Below are 18,310 nucleotides of genomic sequence, written 5' to 3' on the forward strand. Positions count from 1 at the left end.
TAAGTTTGTGTTTGTACGAAGGGGCGGGCATCGGCCACCGCTGCAGCGGCCATACGAGGGGCCGTTTACGGTGCTCCGGAACAACGGGTCCACGTTCGTGCTGGACGTTGGGGGGAAGGAGGAGGTTTTCACGGTGGACCGCCTCAAGCCGGCCCATGTGGACCTGGCGCAACCGGCCGAGTTTCCGGCGCCTCGGCGCAGAGGCCGACCTCCCAAGCAGGTTCTGGCCCAGGCTGTGAACATTGGGGGGTGTATCGCCGGTTCTGGGGGGGGGTTATGTAGCGCCTCATTTCCTAGCGTATCCGAACCGACTCACAATTAGATAGCCTACGGGGGTTTGCGAGCACAGAGCTTTGGAGCCTCTTCGCCATGGGGGGCCGGTTGACAGAGGCTTAAAAGTGAGGCTGAAGTTTTCGAATAAAGTTTTTCCTTCGACTGCAGTTACCGACTCCGTGTCGTAATTTTAGCGCTGCTTGTAGCACACCGCTACAGTATAATAATAAATAGATTATAAATACATAAGACTTGAAATTGAATTAATAGTAGGATAACAATATCCTATTAAAATATCAACAGAAAAACATAGTACATTATCAATCAAGTCTATAATAATTATATGAAAAAAATAATCATCAAAAGAAAAAGAAAAAATTATAAAAATACAGGCAAAATATATACAAAAAAAATATACTAAACTAAACTAACATGGGCAATAATAACAGTTTATTTGTATATGATAGTGCCAAAAACTCCGGAACTCCATACCTGAACAAGAATAAGTAAAGAGAAGGTCTGGAAGAGGCCAAATTAATTCATATGAAAATGTCGAATGAACGGTCCCCATGTTTCTTCAAATTTAATTGATGAGTCAAAAATAGTGCTTCTAATTTTTTCCAAGCTCAGAAAAGAAATAGTTTGAGAGAACCACTGGAACGTGGTAGGAGGATTTACTTCTTTCCAATTTTGTAATATAGACCTTCTGGCCATTAATGTTACAAAAGCAATCATTCGTCTAATTGAAGGGGAAAACTGATTATCATCCTCATTTGGTATACCAAAAATTGCAGTAATAAAATGAGGTTGTAAATCGATATTCCAAATTGAGGAAATGGTAGCAAATATGTCCTTCCAATAGTTATGTAAAGCGGGACATGACCAAAACATATGGGTCAATGAAGCCACATCTGAATGACATCTGTCACATTGAGGGTTATTATGAGAATAGAATCGAGCAGGCTTATCTTTAGACATATGAGATCTATGTACAATTTTAAATTGTATTAAAGCATGTTTAGCACATATAGAAGAAGAATTAACCATTTGTAAAATTTTTTCCCATTTTTCTATTGATATATTATATTGAAGTTCTTTTTCCCATTCTTGTTTAATTCTACCTGATATTTCTGGTTGTATCTTCATAATCATATTATAAATAAAAGCCACTAATCCCTTCTGATAAGGATTTAAGGTAAAAATCATACCTAAAAAATCCATTGAAGTTGAATTGGGGAAGGATGGTAGAATTTTATGTAAAAAATTTCTAATTTGTAAATATCTAAAAAAGTTAGATTTAGGTAACTCAAATTTGTTGGAAAGTTGGTCGAAAGACATCAAACTACCTTCAAAGAAGAGATCACGAAAACATTTTATACCTTTCCTTTTCCATATGCTAAAGGCTTGATCTGTCAAAGAAGGTTTGAAAAAAAAATTAAGTAAAATAGGGCTATCAAGAACAAAGTTTTTCAGAGTAAAAAATTTACGAAATTGAAACCAAATTCGTAATGTATGTTTGACCACAGGGTTGGATATCTGTTTATTGAATTTAACTAAATCGGCAGAAAGAGAAGAACCCAGAACGGAAAATAGAGAATATCCCTGTGCCTCATTGCATTCTAAATTTACCCACTGTGGGCACAATGGTGAATCCAAATCTGATTTCCAATAAATTAAGTTACGAATATTGTTCGCCCAATAGTAAAACCTAAAGTTAGGTAGAGCTAAACCACCATCTTTTTTAGATTTTTGTAATTGCCTATTACTTAACCTAAGATTTTTATTTTGCCACACAAATGAAGAAATTTTTGAATCAATGTTATCAAAAAAAGATTTAGGAATAAAAATTGGTAAAGCTTGAAATAAATATAAAAATTTCGGTAGAATCATCATTTTAATAACATTAATCCGACCAATTAATGATAAGGATAAGGGAGACCATCTTGTAGTAAGTTGTTGAATTTGATAAAGCATAGGTAGAAAATTCAATGTAAATAAATCTTTATATTTCTTAGTAATTTTTATACCTAAATAGATAAAGTTATCATTAACAACTTTAAATGGTGTCCTTTCATTCAATAAAGTTTGCGCGTTTAAAGGGAATAAATCACTCTTATCCAAGTTTAGTTTGTAACCAGAAAAATTACCAAATTGAGCCAACAAGGATAAAATAGCAGGAATAGACCTGTCAGGATCAGAAATATATAACAACAAGTCATCAGCATAAAGTGATAACTTGTATAACTTCTCATTACGGGTAATACCAAAAATGTTAGGAGATTCACGAGTAGCAATGGCTAAAGGTTCTAATGCAATATTAAACAATAAAGGACTTAAGGGACAGCCTTGTCTCGTACCACGAGATAATTGAAAAAAAGATCTGTAATTATTTGTAAGAACAGAAGCAACAGGTTTATGATATATTAGTTTGATCCATGATATAAAATTAGGACTAAAATTAAAATATCTCAAAGTGTTAAATAAGTATACCCATTCAACTCTATCAAAGGCTTTTTCAGCATCTAGTGAAATAACACATTCTGGAATTGTGGGTGATGAAGTGTAAATTATATTAATCAATTTTCTAATATTAAAAAAGGAATACCGATTCCTAATAAAACCAATTTGGTCTTCTGAAATAATCTGTGATAGTACCTTTTCTAACCTAATAGCTAAAATTTTTGTAAGAATCTTAGAATCTACATTTAATAGTGATATAGGGTGATAAGATGCACATAAAGTGGGATCCTTATCTTTTTTAAGAATTAGAGAGATAGTAGCTTCATAAAAAGACTGAGGTAATCTCTTCTTAACAAATGCATCATTAAAAATTTCACATAGCCAAGGGGAAAGCAAAGAAGAAAAAGTTTTTAAAAATTCTATAATATAACCATCAGGACCAGGAGCTTTCCCTGAGTTCATTGATGAGATGGCCTCTCCTATTTCGGCCAGAGAGATAGGAGCATCAAACAAGCTACGATCTTCATCTGTCAGTTTGGGAATATTCAAATTGTTAAAAAAGTTATCCATCATGGACAGATCGCCGTCAAATTCTGATTGATATAAAGATTTATAAAAATCTTGAAAAGTGTTATTGATTTCTTTATGATCAGTAGTCAGATTTCCGTCTTGTTTACGAATTTTAATAATTTGTCGCTTAGTCGAAATAGCTTTTAATTGGTTAGCTAATAATTTACCAGTTCGATCACTATGGATATAAAATTGGGCCCTGGTCCTAATTAATTGATTCTCAATTGAAGAAGATAGTAATAAGCTATGCTCCATTTGAAGCTCAACTCTTTTCTTATAAAGTTCTTTGGTAGGAGTCACGGAATAAATCTTATCAATTTCTTTAATTTTATTCACTAATAAAGCAATATCTAAATATCTTTGTTTTCTTTTACCGACAGAATATGAGATAATTTGTCCACGGATAAAAGCCTTAAAAGAATCCCAAAGTATTCCTCTGTCAATCTCTTCTGTATAGTTTGTTGAGAAAAACAAGTCAATTTGCTGTTTTATGTAGGTGATGAATTCTGGATCTTGAAGAAAAGTAGCGTTAAGTCTCCAAGATCTAGTATTATTCGAAAAGTCCGACATCTTGATAGATAACTTCAAAGGTGCATGATCCGAAATAGCAATAGAATCATATTTACAATCAATAACATCTGTTAATAAACGATGATCAATAAGAAAATAATCAATTCTAGAATAACTGTGATATACATGTGAAAAAAATGAAAATTCTTTATCTTTAAGGTTCAAAAACCGCCATATTTCAGTAATTCCCGAATCAACCATAAAAGAATTAATAAGTGAGGCTGATCTATTTGGAAGAATTCGAATAGGTTTAGATCTATCCATTGAAGGATTCAAACAACAATTGAAATCTCCACCCATTATCAACATATATTCATTTAGATTAGGAAGCGAAGTAAATAAACATTTAAAAAATTCAGGGCAGTCAAAGTTTGGAGCATAAATATTAACTAGAACCACTTTTCGATTAAAAAGTGAACCAGTTATCAACAAAAATCTGCCCTGTGGATCAGAAATAATTTCATGATGTGTAAACGAAATTGAAGGGTCTATAAAAATAGACACACCCCTAATTTTGGCGGTAGAATTCGAGTGGAATTGTTGACCTTTCCAGAACCTAAAAAAACGTTGATTATCCTCCCTCCTAATATGGGTCTCCTGTGCAAAAATAATATTAGCATTTAGTCTATGGAATACTTTAAATATTTTTTTACGTTTAATCGGATGATTTAAACCATTAGTATTCCAAGAGATAAAGTTAACTGACTTATCCATCATGCCAATATTAATTGTGTATATCATAAAAGGTTAAAAAGACACATAACCCATAATTTAGGAAGAAGGAAAAATGATTCAGTAGCAACCGGAGAACATGACACCTCAACAATATTAATAATTTAAAGTCGGCCCATAAACTAAAAGCAAAAAAAATAAAAAGCAAAAGCGTGAAAGAAGATCCCTAGCCCCTCCCCCAACCCCACGGAAAAAAGCCAAGCGGCAGGCGCACAAACTAACACTAATATTAGCCGCATTTTCAAGATGGCGACTTCATGAAAAGAAAGAAAAAAGAAACTATATAACACCCAGATATAAATACAGGGTTGTAAACAAAAAGAATATATATCAATCAAAATGAAAAAGTAATATAAAAAAGCAAAAAATCATTAATAAAAAAAGGATAACCATTGAAGTTTAAAATAGTGTAATATGCCTTTAAAAAAAAATTCCATATTCAAATATAAGGAAATGACGTTTCAAAAATAAAGACTTATGGGAAGAAGAAACGACATTTTGAAAGGACCATATTATAAAATATAGATGTAAATTCACCAATCTTTTTTTTAAAAAAAAAGGTTATCAAAATAGAATTAAAAAAGGGTTCAATAACCACTACAATATATATATAAAAAAAGTTAAAAAATTCAAAACATTCGTCCCATTCTCAAATACAGGCAAATAAACGCTTACGGAAAGCAAAGTCTTATGGGAAGAAGAAACGACATCTTAAAAAATAAATCATTATTACAAAGTCTTAACATGTTTATCTAATCTAGAGGGAAAAAAAAATTAATTAAGATAAAAGACATTATAGTAAAGTTAAAAAAGCATCTGTAAATCATGATAATAATAATTAAAAAAAACCAGGTCTACAGACCAAAATAAAAAGCTATACCGCAACTTCATAAGTTAAAGCCTAAAACGGAATGGCGTCTTCTCTCCAAAAGTTCTTCCACATAACACACAGTTCAAGTTGTAGTAGAAGAGCGATATTCTTCAACAAATTTCTTCGCTTCTTCTGGAGTATTAAAGAAACGCTGACTGTTGTCGCTCAACGTAATTCTGAGATTCGCTGGATACCTTAAAGCTTGTTTAAGTCCAATCGAATGAACCTCCGCCATCACCGGTTTAAAAGCAATTCGCGCCCTCATTACCTCGAATGAATAGTCCTCCACAATACGAAACTTGTTGTCTTTGTGAGAAATCATACCTTTCTGACGAGCTAATCGAATTAAAAACTCTTTCTCCCGAGGATAATGGAGACGGACAATCACAGCTCGTGGCTTGTCTTTCGCAGCCAAAAATCTCGAAACTCTGTGGGCACGATCAATAGTAGGTTTAACTCGCAAAGCGTCCTCGCCAAAAATTTCCCACAATAAATAAGAGAAATATTCAGTTAAGTCACCAGACTCGAGATTTTCGGGAAATCCAATAATACGCAAATTCTGTCTGCGAGACCGGTTTTCAAGATCGGTGATTTTAAACTTATACTGCTCCACTATTTTAGTGGTCGATCGTACCTTCTCCTCCAAAGTTTCGATTGTACGTATTTTTTCACAAATTATCTTGTCAAGAGCCGCAAACTTCTCTTCATGGCGTTCAATAACTGCTGCCTGCGATTGAAGCTTGATATCAAATGATTTAACGACTTCTTCAAGCTCCGATATTTTCGCAGTTAGTTTGTTTTCCAGACTTGCAAGTTTAGTATCCAGAAGATTGGAGATTGCATCGAGAGTTATAGGATCTTTAGACGATTTCTTAGGTACAGAAATTTTAAGTTTGAAAAAATTAAATCCAGTGTTATTTTTAAAAAGAAAAATAAATCATAAATATCAACCCATATGATTAAGTACGAAAAGATTTGATTAAAGGGTGATTATAGCTTAAAAAATGAAGAGCGCCTAAAAGGCAGATGTCTACGTCGCCATCTTGAAACTCCACCCCCCCCCCCCCCCCCCACTGACTTTCGCTATAACTTCATCAAAGAACTCTAAAATTAGCTGGATATGATTTCCTTCCAGTAAGTCTATGCTGTCTTTTTTATTATTCCTTGCTTGTCCAAGTGATTTCTGATTCTACCCTGAGTTATTGTTTTGAGAACTTTCCCCATAACTTTTCCACATTACAATTTTCAGGCATCAGTTACTTGTAGGTATTTTGAACATTATAGCCAGGACCTCTGTAACTTTTAAAGGCTGACATAAAATGCTTACTCAGTATCTCACACATGCCTCTGCTTCGATGATTACATCTCCTTTGTGGTCTTTCATTGGCCCCAGCTTTTTTCTGTTCACATGCCTACAGAATATTTTTGGATTCTGCTGTACATTGGCTGCCTGCCTTTTCACGTACTTAAATTTTCTATGATATTGTTGATTTGAGGGGCAAGTTATTGCAAAGTATACCTCAAAGCAAAACTCCCCTCAATTAACTAAGCTATTTTGATCTTTCTTTCTCTTCAGCATTGTGTAAGTAAAAGGCCAAGTCGTTTTGGCTATTTTCCAATGCTGTATTTTAACGTCTCCATCTCACAACATATGTAATATTCAAAAAAAAACAAGCAGCTGGAGGAACCTAATGAGTCAGATAGCATCTTTAGAGAGAAAAGGACAGTCGACGTTTTGGGTAGAAACCCTCTCATGCAGCAGCAGTTTTACTGCTATTTTTACACTAAGTGTAGATAACCAGCTTGATGCATTTCTTTTACATATTAAAGCAGAGGACTGTATAGATTTTTTTTGTTGCCCTTTTTTACAATGATGAAAATGTGGTTGTAGGTGCTACCATGCTTCTGGCACCAACGTAGCATGCCCACAATTTATAAACCTAGCTTGTACATTTTTGGAATGCGGGAGGAAACTGGAGCATCCAGAGGAATCCAATGTGGTCACGGGAAGAACATAGAAACTCCTTACTGACAGTGGCGAGAACTGAACCTGGGTTGTTGGTGCTGATTGGTCATTTCTGACATTTTTAATTGTCCTAGTCAGCTCTTCGTGAGAACATTGCCTGTTAGAACTTTAAAGGTCAACTTGACAGGACTTTAAAACCCTAGATTCAAGTAATATGTTTGTAGATTTTATTGTCTCTTAGCTCACGATTGTTTTCTTTTGTTAAATGATGTGCACTTTAAATCTAATGAATTACCTTAGGAATACATAGGTTTATCAATGATTTTTTTCCCCTCAGATGAAGAGTTCATGATTTCAAATGTTTCAAAGCAGATGTGTTGAATAAAAGGAGTTTGAAAATTCAGCAGACAAATTCAAGAAGGTGTTGACTAGGTTAGCAGGGTATATTTTAATCTATGAAGGAGAAAAAAATGCATTGAATGTATGGAAGGATTCAGAGATTTGAGAAAAATATTTTAAAAGCCAAACCGATTGGATCAAATGACCTCTCTGTGCTGAACTATTCCAAGCTTCTTTCAATGTTCTAACATCTGATCACATTTACATGAAATGGATATCTGGGCTATTTCTCCTCCCCAATCCAGTAATATAGAATATAAGACAGTTTAGCAGAGGAACAGACTCTTCAACCCACCATGACTGTATTGACCATGATGCCAATCTAAATTAATCCCATGTGACTGTACATGGTTTGTATCCCCCATTCCATCTAAATGCCTCTTAAACATTGGTATTGAATCTGGTTCTACCACCTCTCCTTGCATAGCATTCCAGACTCCAATCACCCTGTTAAATAAAAAAAAACTTGCTTTGCATATTGCTTTAAATTCCACTTCCTTCCCCACCAGTCTTAATTTTATATCCTCTATTTTTTAACATTTCTATCCTGGTTAAAAAAAAATACTCTGACTATATTCAAAAGCCATTTCTAACTTCCATTGCCTTTTTAGTGCCTCAGACAAATCTGCAGAATTAAACAAGAGACTTCTTATTTTTACATTGCTTAACGCCTCATTGGATAAATTTCCTTTACCACTGGAAATCTTAAAATCTATGCATTCCAATGATTTTTGTCATCAAAATGCTGGAAAGATTCTAAATAGCTAAACGGTAAAGTAAACTAAAATGTTAAATTGGTTTATAATTGTCACATGTACTAAGATAGAGAAAAGCCTGTCCTGGATACCATTTATTCAGATCAATTCATTACAACAAAGCATTGAGGTACAATAAGTAAAACAATAACAGTGCAGAATGAAGTGTGACAATTATAGAGAAAGTGTAATGCAGGTAGAATGGGACATACCAAATTTTGGTAGTCCCCTGAGGATGTAGAGGCGCTTGTGAGATTTTTTGGCCATGGCATCAATCGTGTTTGGACCAGGACAGGCTATTGGTGAGGTTTACTCCTAGAAACTTGAAGGTCTCAATCCTCTTGTCCTCAGCACCATGAATGTAAACAGGAGTATGTGAATGACCCATTCCCCACCCTTCCTGAAGTCAATGATCAGCTCGTTTGTTTTGCTGACATTGAGGTTAAGTTTGTTAGTATGACACCATGTCACTAGGCTCGCTATGTTCTTCCTGTACTCTGACTCACTGGTATTTAAGATGTAGCCAATTATAGTGGTATCATCTATAAACTTGTAGATGGCGCTGGAGCAAAATCTCACTTTGCAGTCCTGAGTGTACAGGGAGTAGAGTGGGGGTTGAGGATGTAGCCTTGTGGGGCACCAATGTTGAGGGTAATCGTGGCAGAGTTGTTGCTACCTGTCCTTGCTAATTGTGTTCTCTTGGTCAGGAAGTCAAAGATATATTTGCAAAGGGAAACCCTGAAACCAAGAAGTGGGAGTTTGGTGATGAGTTTGCTTCAAGTTGTAGTATTAAGGATGGTGTTGTAGTCAATTAACAATAGTTTTCACTTTCCCGATCCTTTAGAGATGAGTGTAAGGCCAGGAAGATGCTGTCTGCTGTAGACATGTTTCAGTGGTAGGTGAAGTATAGTGCATCGAGGTTGACCAGGAGGTTAGAGTAATGTATGCCATGGACAGCCTCTCGAAGCTTTGTAACTGTGGATGTCAAAGCTCCCGGGTGGTAGTTATTAAGGCAAATTGCCTAGTTTTCCTTTGAAGAAGATGATAGTGACCTTCTTAAAGTAGGTGGGAACCTCAGTTTGAAGCAAGGAGAGGTTAAAAATGCCTGCAAATACATCACCAGTTGTCCTACACAGTTTCTATGGACATGGCTGGAGTGTCATCCAGACATAAGATTAGTTTTCTGAAGAAAGACTCTGCTTCCTATGGGTTCACTCTCCCGAAGACTGATCTTTTGGTTTGCAACTTTGACTGTAGTAACCGTTGGGGGTGGATGGTGACATTTCAGTCCCCTTCTTTTATTGTAAGAGGAAAATATTTTAACTGTACTCTTGTTTCTTTGTCTTGTTTCAGAATTTTTTTCTGTAATTAGAATTGTTTATTTCAAATTAACTTCTTAGCCTCTTTCTTCCAGAATATTATAGTCACAGGTGCTAATAAGCAAACATACACATCATTTAAATCACTGCCACCCAGACCACCAAAAGACTTATCACAGCGAGAGGAATCTTTACAAAAGGACAAACTCGATCATTTAAATGGATCAGGTAAATTTGTGCTATTAACTGTAATGTTCTATATTATTTTTTCCATCATCTCTTGATAACATTGATACATTTCTAAGCCTCTTATATGGAACTTAATCAAATTTCTTTTCAAATTTTATATAATTCCCTTTTGCATATTAGTTCGTTCCAGATGACACACGGCATGTTTGTTTTCCATTACAGCAATATTGTGGGAATTCTTTTCTGGCAAGAACATCTTTGTAACATTAATAAACAGGACAATTTATTTCAGATGTGTGAGGATTTTTTGCTGCTGAAACTCTATTTAGTCTGTTACTTGAAAAACATCATCACTCACTAAGAAGGATAATGCTAGAATATTAACATTAAAACTGAAGATATGGTTACTACAAAAGGATATAAGAAACAGATGTAGGTCTGGGCCCTTTGAAATGGGAGCATTGTCAAGGCAATAAGGAAAGCAAATGGTAGAGCTAATTCTGAGTATTAGAGTTATTGATGGTGCATCAATTTTATTGACTGGAAGAAAGAACAAGCAGTAGTTGACCACCATACTACATCCTGGAGACTGAGGGCCGGGCTCCGACCTCAATCACCTTTATACCGGGGTCTGTGGGAGGAGCCACAGTAAGGGGGAGGGGCCACAGGAGCAGTCAGCAGGGGGCGTGTCCAGACAGGTATATGTAGTTCACCACAATAATAAAAGCCTGTTTCTGTACCATCAATCTCTTGGAGTCTATGAATGCCTTATTTTCTGCAGCAGCCATTTGTGCAATACTTTTATCAGATGCTGTCCACTGTTGAGGCTTCTTTGACAGCAGCTGTCCAACTTAATCCTCTATCACGTATAAGGACAAGGGCAGCAGGAACTTGGAAATGTCATTCCCTCCAAATCAAAAGCCATTCTAACATTTTAAGTAAACCATCATATGGATCAAAATTCTGGAGCTCCCAGCAAAGCAACTCTGAGTCAGACCTCTCACTATGTATTGCAACATTTCATGAAGGGGGCTTATCACTGTTTCTCAAAGGTTTTTATGTCTATAAATGCTTTCCTGCATTAAAAAGCTACCTTGTTTAACATTTTCGGTTACTTCAGTAAATAACTTAGCCAATTTGGTCATATGCCACTGATCCTTAACAAATTCATGCTGACTCTTCGTGAATTAACCCAAACATTTTCAAGTGAAAGTTTTGCTTTGTTCTGCAGGTTGCTCTATAGTTTCTTCAAAGTTCAATGTAAGTTTATTATTGAGGTATGTCTATGTCACCGTATGCAGCCCTGAGACTAATTTTCTTGCAGGCATATACAGTAGAACAAAGAAATTCAATAGAATAAATGAAAATTCTCTCTTTGCGCTGTTGCCATGAGGAAGAAGGTACAGCAGCCTCAGGACCCAAACCATCAGGTTCAGGAACAGTTACATCAACATTAGGTCCTTGAACCAGAGGAGATAACTTCACTTACTCCATCACTGAATTGTTTTCACTCAACTGGACTTGCTTTCAAAGACTCTTCATCTCATGTTCTCAATATTTATTGCTTGTTTGTTTGTTTGTTTATTATTTTTTTCTCCTTTTATATTTGCAGAATTTGTTTTTTTGCACATTAATTGTTGTCTGCCTTGTTGGGTGTGGTCTTTCATTGCTTCGATTGTGTTCCTTGTATTTACTGTGATTGCCTGCAAGAAGAGAAATCTCAGTGTTGTATTTGGTGACACATATGTACTTTGATAATAAATTTACTTTGATAATAAATTTGAGCTTTAAAATTACACACAAAGCTTGTGAAATGTGAAAAAAGACAAACTGTGCTAATATAAAAAAGTAAAGATAATAAATAGATAAATAAAACTGAGAACCTGAATTGAAGTTGTAGTTTCATGGTTTATCACCTCACCTTTCTAGAAAAATGTTATAACTCTCCATAGTCCTTCAGAGCTACTAACTTGATAACAGTTTCGAAAGTCCTGCAGAATAATTGAAGCAGGTTTCTTGTTTGGTGTCATTTTGCATTGCTTTATTTCAACTTTTAACAATTTAAAGAAATAACAATTAGCCTTTAGATTGCTATTGTACTTAAGAAGAGCCACATGTCTCTTTAAACCTGTGGCTCATATATAAAAGGATTTTATTTTCTACCTGTTTCCTTTTAGAGATGAAAAATATAACTGAATTTTGAATTCATTAAGTTCTCATGTTAGAGCATTAAAATACTCAGTTATTTGATTAACTTACACCAATCAAAAATGGACAAAATACTTCTGCTTGCCTCTGCTTTTCCTTTTAAATGCAGTGTCTTCTAGCTTTATTATTTTATTATTACGAACTTTATTTTAGCTTTTGAATTATATTTCAAATTGTTTAATATTTTTACACTTGTTTTTCTTAATGTTCCTTGATGTATATTTAGAAAAATTTGAGTATTTGTCCATTCAAATGTATTCTATCACTTAGTTAGATTACGGTTGATTTGCATTTTAAGTACATTTCCAACATTACTCAGTGTTGCACTAAGGAAAAGTTGACAACTTACTTTGAAATACAATCAACTGAGAGCATTTTGGATTCCTAAATGCACTTCCTGATTTCACCACTAGATGACCAAGATAATTTGAAGAAAATACTCTCCTGCTCCCCCAGATGAAACTGTACTGTTTGCTCTTTTTTTCAGTTTCAATATGTTTTATCATTAAAATAAACTTTTGATTATATGATATCCCAACCATCTGGGTACAAATGAAGATGATCAAAATGATGCAACTTTTCCCAGTAATTTAACTTCTTAAATATTGGTAATATTCTGGTAAATCTACACTGTGTTCACTTCAAACTCAGTTAATTGTATTGAAAAGCTGTGCTCAAAGTTTATGCTGTGTTCCTTTAAATTTTTTAAATATTTGCATTCTAAGATTGGGGTAAAAACAATGCTGTACATTCCTTGATGTACTTAGCTTCCCATGTATAGTTATTCTGTTTTCCTATTATAAAATGATGTAGGCATCCTATCAACAAACAACCATTAGCAGGAGCAACTAGTGGGTTAAGTAACATCTGTGGGAGGAAAAGAATTGTCAACACTTTGGGTTCAAACCCTGAATCAGGACCCAAAACGTCAACAATGCTTCCCCCAACCCCCACAGATGCTGCTTGACCCACTGAGTTCCTCTAGCATATTGTTTGTTGCTTCAGTGTAAGCAGTCATTTTTGTCTCTTGACAACAAATCTAACATTTCCTTAATACCAGTTATAGTCCTGCCAGCATACGTCTTTAATGGCTCAAAATTCTCTACTAACACTTAAAAATTTACTGTTTGGTTTTACATTGCTTGCATTTGGTTTCCTATTGTTTTTCACCCTGTATTCATTCTTTCCTTTATTTCATTACTCTAGAATTCTCTTGAGCCTGTATTCTTTCTTGCATTCAACTTTTCTTATGCTGTGAAAGTTTTACATTAGAGAAGACCAAGGATTGACTCGTAAATGGGACTAACTTAGTGGGTACTTCACTCAGCGTGGGCGAGTTGTGACAAATTAACTTTTCTTGTGTTGTGTAACTGGATGACTCCATGACTCAATGGATACTTTGAAAGTGTAACAAAGTTCACTTTTATATGATTTATCAATACAACTCAAAATTTACCACCAATCTTCCTCTATCTCAGAAGATAGTGATAAATTTGATCTAAAAAAGGCATGTATTAACATAATTTTATTGAAATATTACTGTTACCCTTTTTATACTAGCTAAATTATTCTCTGCCTCCATATTTAGGACCACAAAACAGTTTTGCCAAATCTCTGCAACAATCTGAAACTTTTCTCTGGAATCGTCTTCAGCCTGGGTGGAAATGGCTAATGGCTAAACACCAAGGGGAAGTTTGTTTTAAAGCAGATAGTGATGATCAATTGCTGGCTTCAGACTTTGATAGCAGACGTTCTTCAGGGAGAATGCTTGAGGTGGAGCAGATTGTCTTTGAATTGGAGAAATGTTGCCAACTGCAACAAAGTAAAGGTACTTTATTTCATGGTCTTGTGAAAACATTACCCGTGGATATTTTGGGCACTACAGACTTTCAGTATCATCAAGTCATATCAAACTTGGGAAACAATTATGTAAAGCTTAGGAAACTATTGGAACATAGATCTTGTATTCTTCTTAATGAAGCATATGTCAAAAACCTAAGAGGAGCATCTAACTTCATAAGGAAATTAGAGCATTTGCTAATGCAAGAGAAGTCCAAAGCAGTAAATGTGAACATTAGTCATTCAAATGTCACATCTCTGAAGGAACTTGGGCAACTATGTGAAGAATTGAGATGCCATACAAACCACTGGAAAAGCTTAGAAGAAAAAATTAAGAATGACCCATGGTTGAATTGCAAGTTGTTGCATTTGAAGAAAAATTTTATTTCCATGAAGAAAACATTGACATTATTAAGCATAAATGCTTTATTTGTCATGGAGCGATATATTTCCAAAGTACTTCGTACACTAGCCTATGCTGACCCATACAGCATAGCCTCAGGATCACTTCAGGAATTTTTTCGGGGTTTGGAAATATACAATGTTATTGTATTGGAATCTAAAATACCTCAGTTACAATTTGAACTGAATAATTCTATTGAAGAAATTAATATAAATGAATTTGATTTATTCAGTCAAAGACTGAAAGGAACATTGTGTAAGCAGGATGGGATTTGGAAAATTGAACCATTTCTGATAGAGAGAATATTGAACATTTTAGCTAATGAAAGAGGGAGAATTGCAGCCTTTTGTTTTTATGATGCCATCATGATGAATAAAAAATTTCTCTCAATTGTGAACCATCATAATCTCACAGCATTAGACTGGGAAAATATAAAATTCTCATTTCTTAGATTTCCAGGTAGTCATGATATTTTTTGTGCTGAAGAAATTAAAAATACTCTGTGTCAACCAGAATTGGGAAGCAGTCAACAAGAATTGAAATCTCGTAGTTGTAAGAAATCTATTCAAAAATTCTGCATGGAGGATGAAGTGTTTCTAAACAAAATCATTAATGCTCTTTATGCATCCAACATATTTTGGCAACATGTTTTGAATAGACCCAAGACAGGTAAACTACAGGAAACTAGAGCAGAAGAGCTGCAGTTGCAACGCACCATCTTTTCAGGAGAAAATAACTCTCATCAGAATTTAAAAAACAATCAGTATAATGAAATAACTGGAGATCCCTTACTTTCCTCTCTCATGAGAAAATCTGTACGTTGGGAAGACTATACATACTGTGAAGGAAAGATTCTGCTGTTTTCAAAATACACTGCTATATTGTGGAAATCCTTTGCAACTCACTTGAGCGATCAATTCTATTTCCTGCCACTGTTTGCTTCTGGTGGCTCTAAACACAACATTGGAAAGCTGGACCAGTGCAAGGCAGAAATATCAGCACTACTTATTCAAGTACTGTATGAAGCATGTTACAAAGGTAAGAATGATCAGTGAATGTTGTCTTCAGTATGTGCATTTCTGTCTGATGCAGTGTTGTACACAGTGCCATTCTGCGTTTTATTATGTTACATGATGTTTAAAAGAAATCTATAGCCTTCAAACTTTAAACTATTTTCAAGAAGTCTTATTAACTTGAATTGCATGCTTCCTTTGAACTTTGTTAGCAAAGTAGCACAGCTAGCTTAATGGATCAAATAACGTAAACTTCTGTAGAATTGTTTGTGCATACAGCATTAGTCGAGACCAAAAGCTTTAAATTGGCAAATATTTTGGCAAGATTATGCGAAATACAAAAATAACATGGAAATTATGGTTGGAATTTCCACTTTCCTAATTTGGAGACAGTACAAGAGTATAGGGGGAACAGACTGTAGTTTCTTTGGACATAAATGGGACACCTGCATAATATGTTGCCTCCCAGGTGCCAGGGTCAGGGATGTCTCCGATTGTTTCTACAACATTTTGGAGAGGGAAGGAGATCAGCCAGATATCTTGGTACATATTGGTACCAATGACATGCGAAGGAAAAGCAAAGAGGTCCTGTAAAGAGAATTTAGAGAGCTGGGTAGAAAGCTGAGAAGCAGGACCTCCCAGGTAGTAATTTCTGGATTGCTACCTGTGCCATGAGCCAGTAAGGGTAGAAACAGGATAATTTGCCAGATAAATGCATGGCTGACAAGCTGGTGCAGGGGGCAGGGCTTCAGGTTCTTGGATCTTTGGGATCTTTTCTGGGGGAAGTGTGAGCTGTTCAAAGGTGACTGGTTGCACTTAAACCCGAGGGTTTAAGCTAATTTGGACGGGGGCGGGGGTCAGAATCAGAGTGAAGAGACTCAGGATAGCACAGACGGTAAAAAAGTAAAGTTAGCATGCAGTCAGACTGTCAGGAAGGGCAGGCAGGTGATGGGACTTAGCTGCAGCCAACAGGCTGAGTATCAAATCATTAGGGATACAGAATCAGAAAGGATAGCAAGGTGTTGTATCAAAATGCACGTAGTATAAGAAATAATGTGGATGATCTTGTTGCATTATTACAGATTGCCAGGTATGATATTGTAGCTGTCATTGAATCGTGGCTGAAGAATGGTTGTAGTTGGGAGCTAAATGTCCAAGGTTACACATTATATCGGAGGGATAGGTTGGTAGGCAGATGGGGTATTGTGGCTCTCTCAAATGGTAAGGAATGGCATCAAATCAGTAGAAAATTGTGACATAGGATTGGAAGATGTTGAATCCTTGTGGGTTGAATTAAGAAACTACAAGGGTAAAAGGACGTTGATGGCAGTTATATACAGGCCTCCAACAGTGGCGGAGAGGTGGATCGCAGATAACAACAGGAAACAGGAAAGGTGTAGGGCAATGTTATGGTAGGCATGGGAGATTTTAACTTGCAGGTTGATTTGGAAAATCAGGTTGGTGAATCTGAAGAGAGTGATTTTGTTGAATGTCTATGAGATGGTTTTATAGAGCAGTTTGTAGTTGAGTCTAGTAGGTTGGAGGAACAACACCTCATATACCGGCTGGGTAGCCTCCAATCTGATGGCATGAACATTGACTTCTCTAATTTCTGTTAATGCCGCTCCTCCCCTTCTTACCCCATCCCAGACATATTTAGTTGTTTGCCTGTTCTCCATCTCCCTCTGGTGCTCCCCCACCTTCTTCCTCACGAGGTCTCCCGTCCCATGATCCTTTCCCTTCTCCAGCTCTGTATCACTTTCGCCAATCACCTTTCCAGCTCTTAGCTTCATCCTACCCACTCCGGTCTTCTCCTATCATTTCGCATTTCCCCCTCCCCTCACTACTTTCAAATCTCTTACTATCTTTCCTTTCAGTTAGTCCTGACGAAGGGTCTCGTCCCGAAATATCGATAGTGCTTCTCCTTATAGATGCTGCCTGGCCTGCTGTGTTCCACCAGCATTTTGTGTGTGTTGTGGGAAGATAGGATTGGGAAGCTTTTAAAAAAACTACAGAGAGGAACCAAAAACATCATTAGAAGGGAAAAGATGAGATATAAAAGCAAGCTAGCAAATAATATCAAAGTGGATAGTAAAAGTTTTTTCAAGTATGCTAAAACTAAAAGAGAATTGAGAGTGGATATAAGACCGCTAGAAAATGAGGCAGGAGAAATAATAAAGGGGGACAAGGAGATGGCTAATGAACTAAGTGAGTATTTTGCAACAGTCTTCACTGTGGAAGACACTAGCAGTATGTTTGATATTGTAGTGTGTTAAGGAAGAGAAGTGGGTGAGTAGAAATTGGCAAATGAAATACAATGTTGAAAAATGCATGGTCATGCACTTTGGTAGTAGAAATAAATGTGCAGACTATTTTCTAAACTGGGAGAAAATCCAAAAATCTGAGATGCAAAGGAACTTGAGTCCTTCTGCGGAACACCCTAAAGGTTAACTTGCAGGTTGAATCGGTGGTGAGGAAGGCAAATGCCATGTTAGCATTCATTTCAAGAGGTCTCGAATACAAGAAGAAGGGTGTGATGCTGAGGCTGTATAAGGCACAGGTGAGGCCTCACCTTGAGTATTGTGAACAGTTTTGGGCACCTCATCTTAGAAAAGATGTGCTGGCATTGGAGAGGATCCAGAGGAGGTTTACAAGGATAATTCCAGGAATGAAAGGGTTATCATTCGAGGAATGTTTGATGACTCTGGGTCTGTACTCACTGGAATTCAGAAGGTTGAGGGGG

At 36.0% G+C, this 18,310-nt stretch overlaps 1 protein-coding gene across 5 annotated transcripts in view; it reads left to right on the top strand.

Moving 5' to 3' along the window:
- ccdc142 (coiled-coil domain containing 142) overlaps positions 1-18,310 on the top strand; it is a 139,400-nt gene that overhangs the window by 23,851 nt on the left and 97,239 nt on the right. For 4 of the 5 annotated variants that reach the window (XM_059965587.1, XM_059965588.1, XM_059965589.1 and 1 more), the window contains exons 4-5: positions 10,011-10,143; positions 13,901-15,592. In XM_059965587.1, the coding sequence (XP_059821570.1) occupies positions 10,011-10,143; positions 13,901-15,592 (1,825 nt within the window). The remainder of the gene's footprint in view (positions 1-10,010; positions 10,144-13,900; positions 15,593-18,310) is intronic. The other variant, XM_059965591.1, reaches the window with a different exon arrangement.

Source organism: Hypanus sabinus, chromosome 3 (assembly GCF_030144855.1).
Source record: "Hypanus sabinus isolate sHypSab1 chromosome 3, sHypSab1.hap1, whole genome shotgun sequence".
Classification (NCBI taxonomy): domain Eukaryota; kingdom Metazoa; phylum Chordata; class Chondrichthyes; order Myliobatiformes; family Dasyatidae; genus Hypanus; species Hypanus sabinus.